The sequence below is a fragment of the Myotis yumanensis genome, unplaced genomic scaffold, assembly GCF_028538775.1.
Source record: "Myotis yumanensis isolate MYYU_CA2020_CCGP unplaced genomic scaffold, mMyoYum1.0.hap1 SCAF_7, whole genome shotgun sequence".
NCBI lineage: Eukaryota > Metazoa > Chordata > Mammalia > Chiroptera > Vespertilionidae > Myotis > Myotis yumanensis.
Window position 1 is genome coordinate 16,640,407 of NW_027223758.1, and position 22,866 is coordinate 16,663,272.

Consider the following 22,866-nt stretch of genomic DNA (forward strand, 5'->3'; position numbering starts at 1 on the left):
CAGCAAATAGAATAGCAGGTCACAGGGTACATCTTGGGTTTGGTCATGGATTATACAAAATGGCAGGAATAGCACAACCACAGACTCTCCGATCTAATGGTGTTGGTCCCGATGTATATGAACAGTATCTAACAGCATTGTGAGCCCTCTGCTCTGAAATCAAAGGTCACCATGCTGTGTGTGTGTGTGTGGAGGGGGGAAGTTCAAGTTAAGTGCTCAAGCCAATGAAACATTAAACAAGTGCACCTGCATTTTCACAGCAGATAATTCCAGTGGGGATTTCACGTTGCTGTGGATACAAAGGGAGGAACAGCTCAGAGATACTTGTAAAGCAGGGAGGGATTAGAGTATCCAGGGAAATAAGTAAAAGGTATTGCATTTCATTCCATGCTTCAGGAGCACAGCTACAAAATGAGGTCTAAACATCCTTAGCCTTCAAATGAAGAGGGTCACATTGCCAATTTATTGTGAACGTGATAAAAGGAACGCAAACTTTTCACGTTGCTTACCTTTCTGGGTGGCAGAAACCTGCCAACCTTCCAGGTAAATGCTCTTTATTTTGTGCTGATTTTTTTTTTGGCATAGCAAGGGCAACCAAAGCACGAGATTTATAATTAATTGCTTTCGTTAATGCTTTTATTTTAACAAATAAATACCGCTGAGAGAGAATAATTACCCACATCAATCTAAATGTTCCAATTTAATTAACTAAAATCTCTTTCTGAATAATTCAAAACAATGACAAAAATATTTGCCAAATGACAATGAATCCTAGCTCAAGATAGATATTTAACCTAACTGCATATTATACTAGTCAAAGAATAACTCAGATTTAATTAGGTCTTAATGATAAAACATAATGTTACAAAACTAATGATAAAATGGTATGGACGGGGTTTAAAAGTTGGGAGTTCTGTGAACTTCCAAATTAGAAGAAAATATAAGGCAGAACAAGTAAAAATATTTATTATAAGTATAATGTATTAAGAGAATCTACCAGTTTTTCCCTGAAAAAAAAAAATGTTAAACTTTCTTCAGCAATATATATTTTTTTCTATTTAGATCACAAAAGAGATTTTTGGACAAGGTCCTTCGCTTCTTCATTTTGTTGTATTAGTAAAAATAGCACAGCAGTTTCACCCATGGCCACGCAGCTGCTGGTAGCAGCACACTCTGACTTCCAAGGGGAAACCAAAGAGGGTGCGATGAAGGATTCTGAGCACTTCTAGAAGGGGATGGAGTGTTCAAGGGGGAAGGAAGAGGCAGAAATCTCTCCCTCTGACCTTACTTCTCTCTTCTCCTAGGTGTCACCTTGCCTGGCTCCCCCATTCATGGAAACCCCAGCAGGAACCAGGAGGCGCCTGGAGAAAGGGCCAAGGAGCAAGTAAGTCTCTTATGCTTGTGGGAGTGATCTGTGGATCTTCTAGGGACCAAACAGGTGAGAGAGTAGCCCAGGGTAAGGAACTGGGGTAGGGGGTGAGGGAAGATATATGGGGATTCAGGGTCTCACGTGAAGAACTTATGTATCTCTACATAAAAGAAAACAAATACCGAAAAAAAATGAAAATAAGTATAATGTTTGAAATGTCCATTAAACAAGTAAGAATATTTGGGAATTCTGGCAAAACAGAAAAAAGTGAAATTTGGCTTTGCTTTAGGATATAGAGAAAATGATTAATGATGTTTATATATATGTAGTAAAAAGCTATACATTTATACTTTGAGTATATGCTTATATACATTGAGCATACACAAGATGTAGATACCAAGATGACAGTTATAAAAACGAGTTGGAAAGTGTTTGCACACAGAGATGGCAAAATACAAGACACAAATCAACCAGTTCCATAAGATTGGAATAACAAAGCACTATGGGAATTCAAAAGCAAGTGCGATCATGGTGGGGTAGGATGAGAAAGGGTTTTATGTTTTGGGCAAATGCTGTTTGTTAGGAAATCTTTATTAACATCATATGGGCAGGTTTCCTCATGCTTGACAGATTATATCTTCTTGGACCTTCATTCTTCATGGTGATGGTTTAAGCATGAAGGTTTGTGGAACACTTTCTTACTAGATCCAATTCAGTATGTAAATACTATGTCTTGGGGTAATGACCTCAGCTATGCAATGATTAATGATGTTAATAATTATGCCCGGTAAGCCCTGATGTAATGATGTGATCTAGAAGTTATAGGATTTATTGAAAACTAGAAAATGTGGTAGTTTAGGTACAATGAGCTATTATAGGGGGAAATGGGTTTTCTTATAGATAAGACTGCTGATTTTGAGAAATTACGTGGTTGATTTCGTTTCATATCGTGATCTGTGAAGATGCTTGATATGATTGCAATCTTCTTAAAATCATTGAGACTTGTTTTCTGTCCTAACATATAGTCTATCCTAGAAAATGTTTGATATTCACTTGAAAAGAATGCATATTCTGCTGCTTTGGGATGAAATGTTCTGAAAATATCAATTAAATCCATCTGTTCTAGCATGTCATTCAAGGCCACTATTTCCTTGCTGATTTTCTGTTTGAAAGATTTACCCATTAATGTTAATGGGGTGTTAAAATGCCTAACTATGACTGTATTACTCTTGATCTCTCCCTTTATGTTCATTAAGATTTCCTTGATATATTTAGGTGCTCCTATGTTGAGGCATAAATGTTTACAAGGGTTATATCTCTTATTAGATTGCTCCCTTTATCATTATATAGTGTCCTTCTTTGTCTCTTATTATTTGCTGATTAAAGTCTATTTTTTAAAGTATATTTCTTCTAAGTATTGCTACCCCAACTTTTTAAAATTTACATTTGCATGAAATATCTTTTTCCATCCCTTTACTTTTAGTCTGTGTGTATATCTCATTCTGAGGTAGGGCTCTTGTAGATAGCATAAAAATGAGTCTTGTTTTCTTATCCATTGAGCTATGTTATGTCTTTTGATTGGAGCATTTAAGGCATTTACATTAAAGTGATTACTGATAGTTATGTGTTTATTGCTATTTTATTCTTTATAACTATTTCTTCTCCTTCTCCTTCTTCTCCTTTGTCTCTTCTTTTTTTCCTTCTTCTCCTCCTCCTCCTCCTTCTCCTTCTTCTTTTTCTAGAAGACCCTTTAACATTTCTTTTAATACTAGTTTGGTAGTAATGAACTCTTTTAGCTTTTTCTTATCTGGGAAGTTCTTTATTTCTCCTTCAATTTTAAATGATAGCCTTGCTGAGTAACATAATCTTGGTTGTAGTTCCTTGCTCTCATCACTTTGATTATTTTATGCCAATTGTTTCTGTTGAGAAATCAGTTGTTTTCTGCTACCTTATCTTCCAAATCAATGATTTGATACTCGGCTTCATCCAATCTACTCTTTATTCCTTCTGGTGTATCCTTCATTTCAGATATTGTGTTCTTCATTTATGACTGGTTCTTTTTCATTGTTTCTGCACTTGGAGTTCCATTTAGAGCTGTAAGAATACCTGAAATCCTCTTGACACAGTCTTCTTATCTAGCCTTGCCTTTTCTGTGCCCTTGTCTGTGCCCTCAGGCTTCATTAAAGAGCAGCCGTATGACTATAAATAGAGAACAAACAAAACAAACTGGGACATGAAATGCCCACCAACATCATTGCAAATGGTTCCCCCTCCCCAATGCTTTCCTGCCTCTCTTTGCCTGGGGGCATCTGCTGTCCATGGGAGCTTGAGGGACCAGCTGGAAGAACAGCCCAGGTGACCATGCAAACATAAAGACAGAAACGGTTCGTAAACAGGTTCCCCAGCTTCTTCATTCACAGAGGGAACACTCAGTTGTGTCCAGTGGGACTGAATCTCAGTGGCCCACAGTGATCTGCTGACAAATGCTTTTTTTCAGGCTTTGTTGATTTTCCTCCTTTCCCATCTCACATAGTTCCCCAGGATTACTCTCAAATCACTATTTGCCCCCAATTTCTTTGTTTAAGCATTGGAAGGAACACAAACCAAGACAGGTGCTGATATCATTTGAAAATTACATAATAGCAGAGGGTGATGACTGAGTGGGCAAATTTATTTCTAAGTCTGTGTATGTGAGGCTTGCACTTGTGTGATCGTGAAGAATGCATTGCATACTTACTGCCCTTAATGCCAAAGCACCACAAAGAATGCACAAAAAATGACAATAAGCTGATTCCAAAAAAGGCCTAATGCTGCTCTAAGAGTCTTTTGTTCTGGGAATCTCTAAGATGGGAAATTGGAGATAAAGTTATTCTGAACTGAACAGGAATAGATAAAGACACTTTCATTTAACATCAACTGCATTTAAATATTGGAATCAGATTAGGAAGTCTGATTGTGAATAACCACACTAGGGAGAGTCCCAGGTCATTATTTTCTGGTGGCTGTGTGTCAGGTCCTTCTGCCTGGGGAGGCTGGACCTCCGAGCCTGACATAACGGTCCCCACCCTCCCACCCCCACCCCACACACAAGACAGCGTCTGTATAAGCTCCTGACAGGTCCTATTGTGATGCCAACATACAATATGGCGAGATTCAACCTGCCCTGTTGATCTCTGCCTGCCCCACCCCGCTGCCCCACCCCAGGCACAGAAGGGAGCAGCACTGCATGTGCTATGGGGCCTATCTGCCATGCTGCATTTGCCCTGGTTCCAAAAAGGCAATCGGAGGGCACATGTCCATCAATTCATGTGGCCGAGACTGACAGTAGGGAACAGTAATAATCACCAACCTGTTCATTGGGGTTTCACTCTGAGATCAGCAAGTAAGCATTAACTACTTCATTAGTCACATAATTAGTGAGAAGCCACACTGAAGGTTTCAGATGTCCTCAAATGTAAAGATAAAAAGCCTAATTAAGCACTCAGCTGGCTCCTGCCAGCCCCACGGCTGCACCGATTATTGTGTGGTCCTGTGCAGCCCAATAACAGGAGTTACGGTTATCCAGCTTCAATTGTAGCTTTGCAAACACGCCCTACTCTTTCAAGCTATTCTTAGTTACCGGATGAGGGATGGATGTCTAGGTGGAAAACTGGAGACTTCATCCTTTAGTGAGAGTGTTTGGTGGGTCCAAACACTGTAAGACAAGGTAAGATTGGGCTTCCGGGCCCACCAGCGCATTCCGGAAATCAAAGTGTCTATTTCTCTAGTCATACAAAAGGTTATCAGGACATCGCCTACGGCTGCTTTCAGTCATGTCATCCCAGGATTCATTGATGCATTTTTCTAGTGACATCACAGGCTCTTCAAGAGATTCTTTAAATCAGAATTGAATTAGGGAGGATTTAAAAATAATGGATTAAAAGGAATTGTTCCATAATTAGGTGTAAATAATATAATACACAGAAACACAGAAACGAGCGACTGAAACAGAATAAAATAGGAACTGTTTCAGCTCAGCCATTTCATGCCCAAGAGATAGTAAAGACGCTGTTCTGTATATTCCTGGGAATGAATCTCTCTTTGGGCCACTGTCCATGGCAGACCTGAGGTTCTGCCTTTCTAAGGGGCTCCTAGATGATGCTGATACTGCTGGTCCACAGCCCATGCTGTGAGTGAAAAGGCCATAAAACACATCCAGAGACTGGCTCCTGCCCTTTTTTGGTATAGCTTTCCCATATTTCTTTAAAAAAAATGATTTTGAAGTACTTTTGTAGGAAGCCTGAAATATTCAAAGTATTACTTTTGGGGAGTTCAGAGTTCAGCAGGACTAGAGTTGGTGCACAAAGTGACTAGTAAAACTATGACTCTCTATGCTTTGTGGAAAGAAGCCTCTTCCTTTCTGGAAAGAGCTTTCAGAGGATAGCAGCTCACCTCTGCACCCGCCTGTTAGTCCAAGAATAGGGAATTCCCTTTAAACCGGTGACACGGTGGAGTTCCTAGGGTGACAGCACCTCTGAGGTTGGGGTCCCCTGCTGTGACCCTCCCCTCAGCGGGGTGAGAATAGGACCACCTGTCAGGAGCATAGCACTGGTTGGCAGCAGAGGGGGGCCTAATGGCCAAGGCCAAGTTCTTTCTGCTTTTTCCAGTGGTTGGAAAGAGATCAACCAAGGAACTTGTATGCATATATGCATAACTCACAGACACAACAATAGGGTGGTGAAGGCCTGGAGCAGGCGGTGGGGGCAGGCTAGAAGAGGTCAATGGGGGAAAAAGGGGACATATATACTACTTTCAACAATAAAGATAAAAAAATAAAAAATAAAGGAGATTTATTAATGGAAGTACTGCAAAGGATAAGATATGAAATGCTTATGTTTCCCAAGCCAAGAACTTTCAGTCCTAAAGGCCCAGGCAGCCAAAGGAATACAACCTGTAGCTATAAGAACCTTAATTTGAAGAGTTCAGGTCCATCACTTGAATGTCCTGGGCATGATAAAGAACACAGATAATTTATAGAAAAGCATATTAAGAGCTATTTTTCCCCTCCAATTCACTGCCTTCTATACCAGTGGATGAATGGGGATTTTTCTGCTACACCCCCCACCCCCCAAAGTTCCTCCCCTGGCCCACACCTGGTGTCCTTCCCCTGCTCAGCTTCTGGTTCCCATCCTGTGGGCCTACACTCTGGCAGGTCACATGATGGAGAAAGAAGGTCAGGATGGGTCTACAGCTGGAGCCCACACTGGCTGCAGGGTGTGGGGTGGGGGCCTGGAAAGGCTCCCCGCTGAGTTGCTTGGGCATAAGCACCCTCAGGGGACAAATGCACAAGGACCTGTATGTGGGGGGGGGAGACTCACTCCAACCTGAATTACCCTGCAGCCCTGTCCTCCATCAGCCAGTCAATGGCCTTGGAAGGGTAGACGGGGACAGTAGACGGCTCTAAGGGCAGGGCTGCCACTCAGCCCAGCACTGAAGGATTCCCCAGGACCAGGAAGACAGGGAGAACCACACCGCATGCCAGGGTGTCTGCAGGAAAATGTCTGTCACACATGTCACTGATACCGGAGGGCCCGAGAGGCCTTACTCTAAGGACAAGAAAAAGATGCCGGGCGACTTTCAGGCCTGACAACCAAAGAAAAAAAGGTGTGTCTGTGCATATGTAACTGTGGGTGGAAGCAGCCGAGGACCGGATAAAATACACACACACACACACACACACACACACACACACACAAATCAAAACATCACCCTCAACATTCCCTCCCCACATCCTCGTTATTAGTTGATGACTTTGGGTAAATGACGTCAGCTCCCCAGTAACACCTTGCACCTGTGGAAAGAAGGCTAGGACCAGGGCAGAGAATTTATGCAAGGACTGCCTCAGATGTCCTTTGAAGAGGCGACCAAATGTGCTTTGTAACTTTTTTGCATGTAAATAATATAAGAACAAAGAGTGTTTCTCCTTTGTCGCCAGATGACGGGATTACCAGGTCTTCTGGAAAAAGAGACTGCTGTGCTGGGCCTCAAATGCCCCAGCCGGTTAGATCACACAGTGCAGGAGCATAAGGAGGGGGATTTTTCTGAATCTTGCCTCCAAAATGCGAATTTAATCTTCACTGGGGGGGAGGGGGGGTGTCAGTATTTGGTGAAAACTGTGTTTCTTCAGTTTCATTCCAGCTCAAATCATTTTTAAAATCTTGTTCAAATGGCAGTTATACTGGTAAAATAAAATATGCACCAGGTTACTCTGGTAATTGCTAATTTAAAATAATTAGGGAAAATAATGAGAAAACTCCTTCCTCTCTTACGGATTAGAGATCCGTAAACTGATACCAGTCTATTTTTAGTGTACATAATCTGTGTAACAATGATAGAGAATTATGAGAACTTGAAAATGCTTTTAAAAAGTCTGCCTGATTGAGGAATTTAATCAACCAACTACTGATATTAAAATTTATATGTCTTTATTAAATCTAAGTTGATTCCACAGAAGGAAAATGATATGTATATGTCTTAATGAACTCATTTAAACGAAACATAATGACTAAATATATAGCTAAATTAAGATTTAAGACCTGTTGGTACTCTTTCCCGGGGGCATGCCCATATCTTTCTTCCCTCTCAAGCATGCTTTTTACCCCTAAATTTTAAGGGTCCACATGAGACTTGCAACCAGGGGAGCAATGGGCAGCAGCAGCTCATCCTGGGGTTAACCCCCTGAACCTGTCTCCAAGGCCCCCTTTTCTCTGAAATGTTAGTGAGCCCAAGCAGCCCCACCTCGGCTCTCTCCTATTGCTTCTTCTACCTTAAGTCCTTCCTTACTTCACCCTTCCCAGCCTTCATAAGCATACTCTCAAAATAAAAATAATGAAGATTTAAGATCTGCTCATGATAACTTCTTGACTACGATAATTTCACAACTCCACCCTGATAATTCATCATTCAGAAATGGTTGCAAACAACTTGCTATTCAGAGTCTTAAGTAAAGAGACCCATCAGAATAAATGTAAGCCTCAATCTGTGGTTGGCACACAGACAAAAATTGGTATCTCTAGTGCTTCTCATTATTTCCTTCTGCAATAAAAGATTGCTGTAGACTGACCACAATGCTTAAATCCCGTGAACTCCGTTCCTAATTTCAATAATGACACTTGACTTATTTTTTGGTTAACTAAGGGTATGTTCTGGATCACTGGACAAATTGGCTGGAAAGTGAAAAAAAAAATCTTTATCTGGTTATTGTGGTATCAACTGAGTAAAATAGCCGTGTGGGGTCAGCTCGTCTCCACATCAGCCAGGAATAAGCATCTTTTAGGGGGAATTTCCTCCACCCCTTTCCTTCTCTAACCCCTGACAGTTTTGCTGACTTCTGGGGGAGTCAGAGTGGGGCTGCTCTTTCTCATCTTCCGCTTGCCTCTTAGCACTTGTAGTTTTAAAAGTAGCTAACATTTCTCATGTGATCCTGAGCAAAAAATTGGGGGCGGGGCGGGGGGGGGGAATCTGGATTCTTTTAATTCAGCCATCTGTAGATGCGCAAAGTCAGGGCCTTTTAAAACATCTATGAAACTTTTAAAAACTAAATGAGGAAACTGATATTAAGCAATGCATCTAGGGTTCCATGTCAGTGGGTGGTGATGTGAGGCTATGAACTCAAATCCTTGGGGAATAACCCAGGCTCTTCCTGGGAAGGAGGTGCTGAGATTCAATGAGCGTATGGAGAGCTAGTTGGGGAAAGTGGAAAATCCTCAGGAACCACACATCAAGAAAATGGGCTCTCAGAGGGAAGGGGGGGGGTGGCGGCAGGAAGAGATTAACCAAATAACTTATATGCATATATACATAGCCCATGGACAGAAAATTGTGTGGTGAAGGCCTGGGGAGAGGGCTGGAGCTGGAAAGAGGGGTTCACTGGGGTGGTGGGTGGGGGGAGAAAGGGGATATCTGTAATACTTTCAACAATAAAGACAAATTTAAAAAGAAGAAATAAAATGGGCTCTGAAAGGAAACTTGCTTACTGCTTTGAGGATAATAGAAAACAGCATCGAAGAGAAGTGCAGGCGTCAATCTTCCCTGCAGGGCTTCATTCTGTTCCCTGGCATCTAAAATGCAGGGGTTGGAAGAATGGTCCTGGCCTGTCTGCCATCTCTGCATGCCTATTTGTGATGCATGAAGCCAAAACTGGTTCCCAAACCAGCCTGATTGTATGGCGCACCTGTCACATACAGGTTTCCAGAACACTCCTTGGGGGTGTCTGACTCAGGACGTCTGACGTGGGGTCTGGAAAGCTACACCTGTAACAGATGCTCCATGTGATGCCTATGATCTGGCCAATAAAGGGAACACTAGTGTGGGACAGGGGTTGGCAAATTTGTTCTGGGAAGGGTCAGAGTGTACATATTTTAGACACTAAAAGCCATATAGTCTCTGTTGCAACTATTCAAATCTGCTGCTGTATCAAGAAAATAGTCACAGACAACACATACACACATACATACATACATACATACATAAATGTGTCTGTGTCCCAGTGCAGGCAGACAGCCAGATTTGACCTGGGGGCTACCGTTGCCAACCTCTGATCTAGAATATTCAAAGGTGTGTGGGGTGACAAACTCAGGTCTGTTCTTTCAAGGGACCCTCTCAGGTGAGAAAGAGAAGGCCCCCTTAAAAATAAATGAATAAAGTAAAATAACTCACCAAAAAACCAAGGTCTCTAGGAAGGAGATTCCAACATTGGATGCGCCAACCACAACAATCCTGGCATTAACCGTTATTTTAGGTTCCAGCGTTAGTTTCCTGTTTGTATGGTACAAGGCATAACTCAACTGGGAAAAAAAATACAAAAAGAGGGACATGAGGAAAATGTAGGCGAATCTGCATTCTCAAATTGGAAATTATGTGGAGTTATTAACCAGGACATTACCAGCAAATCAAACTAGTGCCCATGCACAGCCATGGTGAAATTTACGGGGAGGTAGTTTCAAGATGTTAATGTAAATATATGGAAATATATCTAAGCTGGTTCACATCAAAATTCTTGGCTTGGGTCACTTTTGTCCTAATGTTGACAGATGTTTCATTTAGAACTGAGGCCCTTTATGATTGGAGACAATAAGGTCAATAATCCCACAAGAAGACAAACAAGTTGCTTCCTGAGAATCTAGTTTCATGAAAGATCCTAAGTCATTCCCACTGTCCAGGTTTCCCTAAAACCTGAACAACAATCAGATTATAATAGTTGAGTACTTGAAGGCAAGTGTTATCCTTTATTCAATTCTACATCCTTCATTCTACTTAACACAGTGCCTTATGCAGAACAGGTGTTCAGTAATATTTGTAGAATGACATGTAAATATTGTTAAATAACAAAAACATGTTGGATGATAAAGCTTGTTCAGGGAGGATTCTTAGAAGCACAGAAAATATCTAGTGATAACTTTAGTGTCCATGTTTGCAAAAATTACCTGGATTGATAATTTGTTTGATTCACATTCCTGCAGAATCTTGGGGGACGGAGGGAGGTGGGGGAAAAGGGTAGCAGTAAATGTACAAAGGAAAGTTTTCAAAGACCTGGTGGGATATTCGTGAAATAACATAAAATATTCATGAGAGAACATTAAACTGTATCAGAGACTTTGTTTCTATTTTTAATTCATTAATTCAAGACATTTTTATTTGATACTTACTATCTATCTGGACAATAATAAGAATTATTGCTGACTTCTTATCAGAAACAATGGAGGTCAGAAGTCAGTGGAATGACATCCTTATCAATGTACCTCACTTGGTTAAATTCTCTTTATATTGGCGTTAACTCATCCTCTAGCTCAGGGATCTTCAAATTCTAGTAAGCTAAACCTATTTTTAATTTTCTTAAGATCCTGCAATCCCAGGAGTAGGAAGACTAGTGGGCTAATGGTAAAATCCCATGTAAGGCTGGGCTCTCAGCTTCTAGTGCATAAGGAGGCATGGGTAGGGCCACATGATTTGCCATTTATCAGATAGCAGATGAACTTGAAAAGATAAATGCCTTCTCTCTAGCTCTAGCTAGCCTAGCAAGAGGTAGAAAAATGTCTTGAGTCAATTAATAGAAAATTAAAACAAAATTTGGAGATTTTAGCCTCCATAATCAACACAGTTAGTATCTCTCAGCATCTGCTCCACCCCCACTCCCATCTTTAATGAAGCACTCCATGGATTTTGGAGCCCACTCCTATCTTTAAAAGAGGACTCTGGTGGACAAAAACCAAGTCAAATAATCCCACAACTTCTTGCTCAACAGTTGGCCCAGGAGAGATACATGATCTACTTTGACCTGACTGTAGTGAAGCCCAGTGCTTTTGTATGAAGGCTGGAGAAGAGAAGCATTTTGCTTTCCAGATGGTCCCGGGTACGGATGTGAAACCCAAAATGATACAGATACCCTATCAACAAGAGGGAAACCATCCTGGGTTAAAGCCCCAAGAGAACCACAGAGAAATAGAAAATGGATTCCTTTCAAACCGTACCTGAAGCCACGCTACCTTTGGATTCTTCAGTTATATGAACAGTATGTATCAGTCAGCTGTTTTCAAGTAGTGTTGCATAACAAACTACCCTAAACCATTTAAGCATTGGCTTAAAGCAACTGTCATCTATCTCACTCAGGAAAGTAGGCTGGATTCAGCTGGGTTTGACTGCAACCTGTAGATTCCAGATTGGCCTCACAACTCTTTTTTTGATGAGTGATAGCTGGGGTGTGTTCTTATGGCAACGGTAGAAGTATAAAAAGTGAGAAGCAGCAATACTTCTTAGCCTGCTTTAAGCACGAGTTGTGTGTCTAAGTCCAACTTCCACAAGGTGGAGAAGACCTGTAGTGAGAGGAACCTCAAAGTCACATAGCAAGGGCACAGCCCAGGAGAGGAGGAATGGCTGGGAGAATGACATATCCCACCACAGTTTCTTTATCGTTTAGGCCAGTTTGCTTCTTTTATATGCAACTGAAAACCTTGTAAACTGATACCCTTCCTAAATGATAATAATGAATAGACCGCCTGGGTGAAGTGTCTGTTCTTCAAATAAATATCACTTTGATCTGCTCTATGAGAATTTCCCAGGACAGGTCAATAAGGAATTCTACAAGAAAACTAGTTAATACCGGTACATGTTGGCGCTACCATGTACTGTGCTCTGATTAATTTCCAAGACAAACGGGCTGGCAGCAAATACACACTAGCCAGCCTTGGGTCTGGTAGTTTAGGGAAAAGAAAACAGGAAGCAAAGTAGTTGGTCTGATGGCATCTAATCGTAGGCCTAATGAACAAAATTAAAATGCAAGCATCTTAACAGAGGTCAGAGCCCAAGATTCCTTCCATAGGAGCCATGTTCATACCTTCCCCTCTGCTGTCCAGAAGCGTATGGGCAGTAATGAAATTCCCTGGTAAAGAATAGTACCCACTTATGAAACAGCTCCTGTATCAACAATACAAAGGCGGCTGGGGAACAGAACAGAATGGCCTTTGTTTCCCACACAATAGCTTTAACACCAACAGCTGCCAGGCCTCCGAAATCACCTTTCTAACCACTGAACACACAAAGTGGCCTTGGGTGTCAAGAGTTACCATCAGTCCCATTGATGGTGGGTGTCTCGGGGGAGTGATCAGGCATCACAGTGACTCAGAAAACGCAATTTGTGCCCAGGCCTTAATTAAAAACATATTCATCATCAGGTATGATGAAGTGACCTGAAAAACACACACACGCATTTTTCTTTTGTGAGGCTAGATGGTTTTTAAATACCTTGGAAAAAAAAAATTTTCCCAGCCTGGAAATGCTTTTCAGTGGCGCTGCAAATGAAGACTGCTTCTGACGCTTTATAGAGGGTTTCTTTTACTCAGATTAGAAAGCAAAAGTCATTTTTGAAGAAAAGCAGAACATTTCCTTTCCTTGCATTCCTTCAAGCTGCAGGTGTTCATGGTAAAGAAAATCATGGGAGGCCCTCTGAGCTCTCCGGGGCCAGTCCAAGCCTCCTTTTCTTGGCCTCAATATCTACAGAAAATGTCCCGTGCACTGGAAATCCTGTTCTGGGTTTTTGCTTTTGATTTCCTTAATAGTAAAGTAAAAACAAAAGCCTGATCTATAGACTCATATTTTATAGACAGAAGTTATATGTGCCTTGTAACTGAATTATTTCAAAGACAAAACAGGAGACCATTTGACTACTGCTGCAGCTGAGATGAGTGGGAACTCAGGCTCTTACCTCCAAGCCCATTCATACAGTTATGATTCTATTTTTCCTAATGACACTCATTAGCATTTTTTGACAAAGAGATGATTTTAAAGGCAGAGATTAAGGAATAAACCATATGCCATGGTATGTAAGCTTTTTAAGGCTAAAAGAAATGTTCCTTACAATTGATATTGGGTTTCATCATGAGTTTAAATACAAACCTTAAGTCCCATCCCTTGGATAGGAGAAGAAGGGATGACAATATGGGATACCCATTTTAGGAAATTCTAGAGTTGAACTTGAGGTGGGGGAGGGTGAAGGGTAAAATAACACATGTCAGGTGAGAGGGGAGGGGAGTTGAGATGAGAAAATAGGAACTAGGAATGAGCACATGTTTACATTGTTAAACTATTTATGTGTCATTTCCTATGAGCTTCCGAAACAAAAGACTGTCCATCGGAAAGGTTTTAGTCACTTTCATTAATTGATTTGCTTTGCTTGCCGCCATCTACCTACAGTTTGCTTTCTAAGGTCACGAACTACATCTTTATTTCCTGAGGCATTTGTTTTATTTCGTTTTTCTTTTGTTTTATCTGAATCATTCTTGCCATCATTTTGGATCTTCTATAAATAATGAAATAATAGCTACATCAAGGTTACATTTCATGAGCCCTGCTTAAAAGATGCTGAGATCATTTCTACCAATTTAAAGTATTTTAGTTGGTTGTTTTCTTGTTGCTCAAATGACCAAACAAATGATTTGGGTATAATGAGAACTACTTAGAATTAAATTTTATCTTTTTAGTAAAAATGATACTGATGTACATGCTCAGTTGAGTTATGCCATACTTCATATAGCATGAGACCTCTAATACATAATTTTTAGTTTAATGCACTGTTCTGCGTGTACAAAGATTTGATCAAAATATAACTTTATCTGATATACACATACCTGATTTCTGTGTTTCCATATCTGATTTGATTTCTCTTATGTATTTAGAATGAGTTAGAATGACTACAAAAACATTCCTGAAATTCAATGTCAATAACAGATCCAAACTCAGAAGCTACTAAAATGACAAAGAGGCTGGTAAACTAGAAAACAGTAAAAATAGATACAAATAATCTACATAATAAATGCAAGATATACACCGAAATGGCCCAGGACATTATGTATGGTGAATTTTTTCTAATGATACCACTGTGTTTGGAGGTCATGTCCAACCTCCAGGGTCATTGGACTGGGCATCCTTAGCCTGGTGGCAAGGTTTGGGCTTGTTTTCTTAATTCTGCTCCTGGTTGAAATTCTGAGCCTCTTTTCCTTAAATATCAGTTTCCTTAGGTGTAAAATGGAAGTAAATTACACAAACCTCTGCCTTCCTCAGCAGGCAAACATGGGAACTATTCATTAAAAACCGTCTACAAATACTTTGAGCTTTTCAGGCAAAGATGTTACACAAGGTAAAATTGCACATCTTCTCTCCCATCTGCAATATGAAAGGCAAATCTTTGAAAAACACATTTTAAAAGGGCAAAACAATGAGCTCAATTTTCAGCTCCACACCCATGTGTGTGTGTGTGTGTATATATATATATATATATATATATATTTTTTTTTTTTTTTTTCTTACAGAAAGCTTCCAAAGACTTCAAAGGGAGCTCTGCCCATGCAAGAAAAATGGAAGGTGGAGAGATTCAAAGCCATTAGGAGTAGGGTTTCTGACATTTTTAATAAGCCTATTTTTGCTTTATAAATATAATATTTTACTTATGCTTTTCATTCTTTTCTTTTTGAGAAGCCACCTGTTTCCCAACTTGGTCAGAACAAATGATGACATATGGACAGTGCCATAAAATCAGTGTCAGTTTCAAAGTTCACAAGTCGACCTCTTTGAGGCAAAGTATTGCAATATTTACCAACTAAATAAAGGGTAGGTAGCTACAGACACTTAAAAAAGAACCAATACGTTGAAAATCCCTTCCACAGATACAAAATGCAAGTTTGAAAAGCCTTTCTGCTGAAATAATTCAAGAGGTTCGGAAGTATGACGTGCATGCCTCCAGTTGTGTCCCAGCAGAGCATGAGAAGGCTGTCGGGAAGATGCAGTGGGGCTGAGCCTCTGATGAAGCGTTCTCTCAGCTTTCCTCTTTGTTGGGGAGTAGGAGCTGCTACCACTTTTTGTAGCTCCAGCACCTTAGAAAAATGCACGCTGTCCCACCTGTGGTATCTGCTGAGCGCAATGATGGCTCAAGGGCACCCCCTGGCCTGCTTTCTTACCATGGGAACCAGCACACTCCACACGGTGCCCGCGGGGCACAGAGCGGGCTGTGGTTGGTGCAGGATCTGCTCACTGGAGCATTCCCACCACTGCACCAGGCACACCCGAGGCTCTCGTTAAATATGTGGAGAGTAAACGAAGCACCCATTTTGCCTCTGTTAAATCACTAGTAATTGGCCCATGAAGAACTGTTATTTCTTTAAAGAACGATGATAGCTTTAATGCCTTTACATGCTTCACATTATCCCAGGCCAACAGTGGGGGCTTCACAGGTTCTTATAGCATTCTCCTCACAGATTGAATCCTAACTGAAGAAAGAGGGCTCCTTTATCAATTAGGGTTGGCCTTGGCTGCAAACAACAGAAAAAAAAACAGCTTAAACAGAAACATTGGCTTAAACAGGATAGAAGAGAATTTCTTATGCAAAAGAAATCTGGAAACATGTAGTCCAGGACTATGGAGGCAGCGACATAAACTCATCAAAGGCCCAGACTACCTGCCGTACTCCTGATCCCAGTGCAAAGTTCCATCCTCTAGGATGGCCAGGATGGGTGCTGGAGACCCCGATATTATATTCTCATTACAGGCCGCAGTAGAGAGAAGGGAGTTATTGTAAGAATAAAATGGCTTTCCACCAGCTGAGCCACACCCTTCAAGTCTCCTTCCCAGAATTCCCATTCCAATGGCTACTTCCATCTCAGGGGCCCAAACTGGTCATATGGTCATGCCAGGCGTAAGGGAGGTGGGAAATAGATGTGTTGCTGCCTTGTATAAAATTGAGGTTTCGTTAACTAAAGCTAAAGGGAGGAATGGATTTGGGGGTAACTAGGGGTCTTTGCTATAGTTCCTTTAAACCTCTATAATTCAATGTGCGTTTTAAAAAGATTTCTCTTATCAACTCCATCTGTCTCAATCCCTCCTACACCCATAGTCACCACCTGTTATCACTATTTTGCAAGTGTTTTAAAAAGTTAAAATCATTGTCACCCTATGACGCCCACTTGCAATCATTCGTAACCATGTATATTAGAAAAAAAGTGTTTTGGAAGTTTAGTTGAGTGACTTTATTGGAGTTTATCAATTCTACGATGCACCTCCTTTCCACGTTAGCACCCCTGAAATCAGCCTCAAAGTCCATGCCACCTCAACCGTGGCCGTCGGCCAGGCAGTGACATAGCTGTCCTTTCCTGTGCATGGGCGACTTGGTCACGGCTCTTGTCATCACTTTGGAGAGTGATGTACATTATGTGACAACATGTGTTGAGTTTAACTGCTGCTGACAATGTCTTCAGAGAGTTTACAGCATGATTTGGCATTGAAATGAACACTTATTGTGTTCCCATAAAAGCCTGGGAACTGAGCAGCAGGGTGCAAATTTGATATTAGTGCAGCAAATATTAGTCATTGGAAGAAAGGTTGTAATTCTGTATTTTCTTGCAATGCAACAATCGAGTGCTTTACAGGAGCAAATAAAGGATGACAGATACCCACAAGTAGGTGAAACCCTGTTACATTTTGTTGCTGAGACACATGCAAAAGTTTTTTTTCCCATCACACAGCAAACAATGAGACTGAAGAGAATGCAAATTGCCTCTCCGCTCTGAATAGATAAAAGAAATCTGAAAGCAATAAGACTTATGTGATTGATTCATTCATATTCTGTTCAGGACTCTCATTAAAACATTGTGTCATAGTTTAATTGGCCACATTTTTTTTCCTTAATGGTACATAATATAAAGGTACATCTTATAATTGATAGCATCTTAGATTTGATAAAGGTGATTAATTCACTTGTTATTAATTAAATAACAGCCCTAACAAGTAGCTCACGTATTCATTAAAAATATGATTGCTTTGATGCAATACATGAACACTGGCAAGGGAGATCACTGTTGGCTTTTCAGACACACAACTATTTATTAATCCCTAAGGTAGGGCATGCTAGCATGTGTACTAAGATGCCCTCAAGAGGCTCCACATCCTTCCTACCTGGGCAGTGTCAGGTGTTTAGAAATGTCCCCTGAGCCTTTGCATCACACTAACTGAATCCTGGTATGTGTCAGCGACTGGGCACTCCAGGTATCATCTTCAGTACAGTGTGGGCCATAAGCTGGAGGAATGACTTCTCTGGGGGTGAGGACACAGCAAAAGTCAGGAATAAAGCAAATCCCGGGAGGGGAATGGTTTGCAGAATCAATGACCTGACTTGCATTGTTCTAAAAGCACAAATTACTACTACATTACATATGTATCTCTTGAGAAAAACTCATTGACTTAACATCTAATCATTCTCAGCTTTTATATCCCCACGAAAGACCCATTGGTAATGGAACAAAATGAAGGTGTGGCCTCAAAGGTTTTGCAAAACACGCAAATTCAAAAGTGATGGAAGGCATTTTTCCTGTTAAATAACGCCCTTCTGAAACAATGGCATTTTCCTAAAGGTCTCTGAGGACAAAAATGGTCCTTCGTATGTTAAATATAAAATGCATATCTGTATATGTTTATAATATAGAATTTTAATGTCTTAATAGTTAGGTAACAAATCAGAGAAATATATGAAATGATTGGCAATAACTTTATTCTCTTGAGAATTTTGTTAAATAAAAAAAATGGTATTGTTGGTTATTTTCCCTTGCTAAAAAAAATGAGAAAGATTTGTGAGAATGTGTGAAGTATCATCTGTTTGAACATTGTTTGTTTAAAGAAAAAGGACTTCAGGTGATTCTTCTCTTTCTATCCCACATCATAAAGGGTGGAGCATGTGGTTTATCAGAGATGTGTGAACAATTTGTATTTAGCCACAGGCTTCAAAATATCTTGCACTGAATATGCTGGAAGTGGACTGGAATCTGCCCTATTCCTATAGAAGCAACTTACAAATATATAGCAAAAAGTTACTATGTCCTAGAGCAGCGGTTCTCAACCTGTGGGTCGCGACCCCTTTGGTGGTCAAACGACCCTTCCACAGGGGTCGCCTAAGACCATCCTGCATATCAGATATTTACATTACGATTCATAACAGTAGCAACATTACAGTTATGAAGTAGCAACGAAAATAATTTTATGGTTGGGTCACAACATGAGGAACTGTATTTAAAGGGCCAGAAGGTTGAGAACCACTGTCCTAGAGTCATTTTCCCAGCTAGAGAAGCAACCCTGGGGGGAAAAATGTTGGTATGAAACTCAATACTCTAACAACTTATTGGTGATTAAGGCATTTGGATATCTGCAGTGATTCTGGGGGCATTAGGATAACCCATTCAGCATCCCGATGCCTGAAATTCTACCATTAAAACTTTAACATAGAGCTTAATTCAATAATTTCAATTAGATACATATTGAGCATCTACCATACACCAGACACTGCCCTAAGTGCTGAGGTAAGAATGAGGTCTGGTGTCTGTCTTAAGGGAATTCTCATTAGGTCGAGAGATAGACATGTAAACAAATCAAGTGCAGTACATGTGACATAGGCAGTGTATCAAGAAGCTACTGCTGTGTAACAAATCAACCCAAAATTTAGTGGATTAAAAAACCAAGCATTTGTCTACCTAATAATTTTGGGGTCAGCAGTTCAGTCTGGGCTGAGCTTGGCAGCTCCTCTGGACTCAGCTGGGAAGTCACGGAATCAGCAGTGCTTTGGCTGGTCTAGGGCATCAGGGAAGTCAGGAAAAGCTTCCTGGAGAAAGTGAGCTGGATATAGAAGGAACAGAAAGATATTTCCAGGTGGACAAGGGAGAGAACAACTTTCTGGATAAGAGGGAAAAGCCAGTGCAAGGGTCTGGAAGGGTGTGAGACATGCCACTGAAGTACAGACCTGTCTCTATAAATATATTTTCAGGTGGTTCCTGCATGGGCAACATGGGAAGCAGACATAGAGGGGGACTCACCCGGAGGAGGAAGGGTCAAGAGAGAAGGCTGAGAGAGAAAGCCTAGGCCCACCTGTGTCCATGCTGCCACCTCCCGCCCCTGGGCACAGAGGGAGATGAGAACTTTCTATTCCCCCAGGGAAGGAGCTGTCTGCTCAGCTCGGCTCAGCTGTGGGACCATTTGCACTGCTGCTTTAGGCCTCTGGTTCATTGGCTGGGAAAATGCCTGCGTTGAAGAAAAGAACTCATTTTCCTGGGAACTTCTGCCCCTGGTGAATGTTGTTCCACAGACACAACTTATCAATCCTGCTGTCTCCCCACCATTGCTTTGTTTTCGCTCCTGGGGATTTTCAACACACCCATACATGTCTGTGAGCAAGCTGAAATGCATGACTCCATTTTTAATTTCTAAGGTGTGCCTTCACGCACACTTTGAGTTGTTCAGATAGGCTCATTATTTCTGTTGACATCCAATTGTACCTCTGAATTATTCTGAAGAAACTCAGCTTACCGCTTTCATCTCAATGCAAACAATGGTTTGTATTCTCTTTTGCATGACTTTGAATTCTGCACACCAAAAGGTTTCCTCAGCTTTTGTAAGAGGAATGCACAACGGTTGTTTTGAAAGAATAAAGAGCCTTTCTGAAAATTCCTATAGAGAGCGCTAAGACTAAAAACAAAGTTCAAAGGAATCTGGTGGGAATCAATGGGACAGCCTCTTGGTTCAGGGAAGGGCTTGTAGGGAAGAATGAAACAAATCCAGCTTCTTTTTAAATTAAAATGGAGAGAGAGCTTGGTAGAGAGCAGAGCAGAAACCTTAGCTGAACCACAATCGATGGGAGTGGCCAGTGCGGAGTGAAAGCAGAGATACATTTTACTAAAGCATGGGAGGCCACTTTCAGTCATTCAGACATTTCACATCAGAGCAGGGACAGTGAGGACCTTGGTCCCACTGTTAATTCCTGTGAAAAGAAGAGTCCATTGTATGAAAGAAATTGGTACAGAAATTTTCTACCTTTTTTTTTAATATATAGAAACAAGTTACATTTCCACAGGTCCTAGAAATGCTCAGCTTTTTTTTGCTTTTTTAAAAATATGGTGTGTTTTTTTTAAAGGGGAGAATGATGATTTTTATTTTTTTCAATATATTTTATTGATTTTTTACAGAGAGGGAGGGAGAGGGACAGAGAGCCAGAAACATCGATGAGAGAGAAACATCGATCAGCTGCCTCCTGCACACTCCCTACTGGGGATGCACCCGCAACCCAGGTACATGCCCTTGACCAGAATCGAACCCGGGACCCTTCAGTCCGCAGGCTGACGTTCCATCCACTGAGCCAAACCGGTTAGGGCAAATATGGTTTTTATTTCTTTTAGAGAGAGAGGAAGGGAGAGGGAGAGGGAGAGATAGAAACATCAGTGATGGAGAGAGAATCATTGATGGGCTGCCTCCTGCAGGCCCCCTACTGGTTTAGAGGCCGCAACCTGGGCATGTGCCCTTGACTGGGAATTGAATGTGAACTCCTGGTTCCATGGATTGACAGTCAACCACTGAGCCATACCGGCCGGGCTCTACTTTTTTTTCTTCTCCTTATTCTTTGAACTAGTTCCTGACCTCTTTGACAGCACTTTTTGGAAATACTAATTCCATGCTCTCAATGGGAATTTTTCCAAAATGTTAGGTTTTCATTTAAGTGATCTGAAGTTATGAACAACACAGACCCACAGAGCAATAACAATCCTGCTCAGCACAGAAGGCCATGCATGCCATGTGTGAGACACCCAAAAGAGGAGCTGGCTTGCTACTCATGGGGGAACCACCTATGGGGTGACTTTCAGGGTGCCTAAGACTCCCCAAACAAAATCAAGCAGGAGTCCTTGGGGAAAGGTTCCCCTTTGCTCACTCTGTATATATTCAACTCAAAATTATGTTTTTAAAAAAATCCCTTTCGGTGGGATGGAAGGGAATAGGCAAGCATATTGAGCTGTCTTTACACCTGTGCACCGCTGACATCACGCTTCAGTGCAGAGACAGGCCTGTACTTTTAATTTCTCACATGCACGTCAGCGGCAAACAGTCCCAGCGTTTGTGTTAATGACACCATCTGGCGCCTCCCATAACTGTGGAGCGTTCAGCTTCCAAACAAGATGTAATGGCAGCAACACATGAAACCCACTGACATTTACAGTAAGGAAATTTATTATCAGTCACCGGTTTGGTATAAATGTGTTTGCATGACTGCTGGGGCTATAAAATCGTCACCTTTGCCAGGCAAGTGAAGGTGCAATAAATAATGGATTTTAAGCCATGCATGTACTACCAGATCATTAAACATTTATCACACAGGCACAGTAGCATCTTAAGCAACAGTTACCACTTGAAAAATTGATGCCACTTTTGTGGGTTAAATGAAAACCATTTAGTCTAAGCGTTAATGATTTTTAATATGTGTCAGTATAGAATACAAAGATTTTTTAATTGAATATTATATATATATATATATATATATATATCTTTTATAATTATTTTCTCTTGAGGAACAACCACTCTAGGCTCCTTTGTTAAAAAAAATGCTCAAAAATATAAACTGAAATGTTTCTTGAAAAAAATCATTATTAAAACCTTTCAAAACCAGAAATGATAAGAGAAAGGTCCTTTAGGAACCAAATGGTGTAAGTCCTTAATGGATGAGTCATTATGGTTGCAATTAAGTCATTTTAACTTTGAATTAAGGAAACAAATATAAGGTCAAAACCAATCAAATCCCGTGAGCAATATAGCCACATTTGTCCCCATTACCTACTCCTTGAAAACAGTTTCCCACAGGGTGCCCAGTAATTTTCTCCTATAAGCCTGGTGTGTAGGTATCCATTGCTTTAATAATAATAATTTAAAAACAAAACAAAACAAAGAGCCACACACAAAAACAAGCAAACTAACAAAACACCCGTGGAAATAATTCAAAATACAGACAGTTTGGGGATGGTTATTAGCTTCATATCAAAGAATACTGTTTGACACAAAGGGAAAAAGAGAAAACTAGGTGTGAGCTGGCTGTTTACTTTCCTCCTGGACACAGAACAATGAGGAAGGGAAGCCAGGCTGCGCTGCAAGGAGCCGCCTCCTGCAGGTCAAGT

At 40.9% G+C, this 22,866-nt stretch overlaps 1 protein-coding gene across 4 annotated transcripts in view; it reads right to left on the reverse strand.

Moving 5' to 3' along the window:
• The window catches only part of CFAP61 (cilia and flagella associated protein 61), a 244,904-nt gene that overhangs the window by 110,808 nt on the left and 111,230 nt on the right, over positions 1–22,866 (reverse strand). For all 4 annotated transcript variants that reach the window (XM_070419827.1, XM_070419826.1, XM_070419830.1 and 1 more), the window contains one exon: positions 10,067–10,194. In XM_070419827.1, the coding sequence (XP_070275928.1) occupies positions 10,067–10,194 (128 nt within the window). The remainder of the gene's footprint in view (positions 1–10,066; positions 10,195–22,866) is intronic.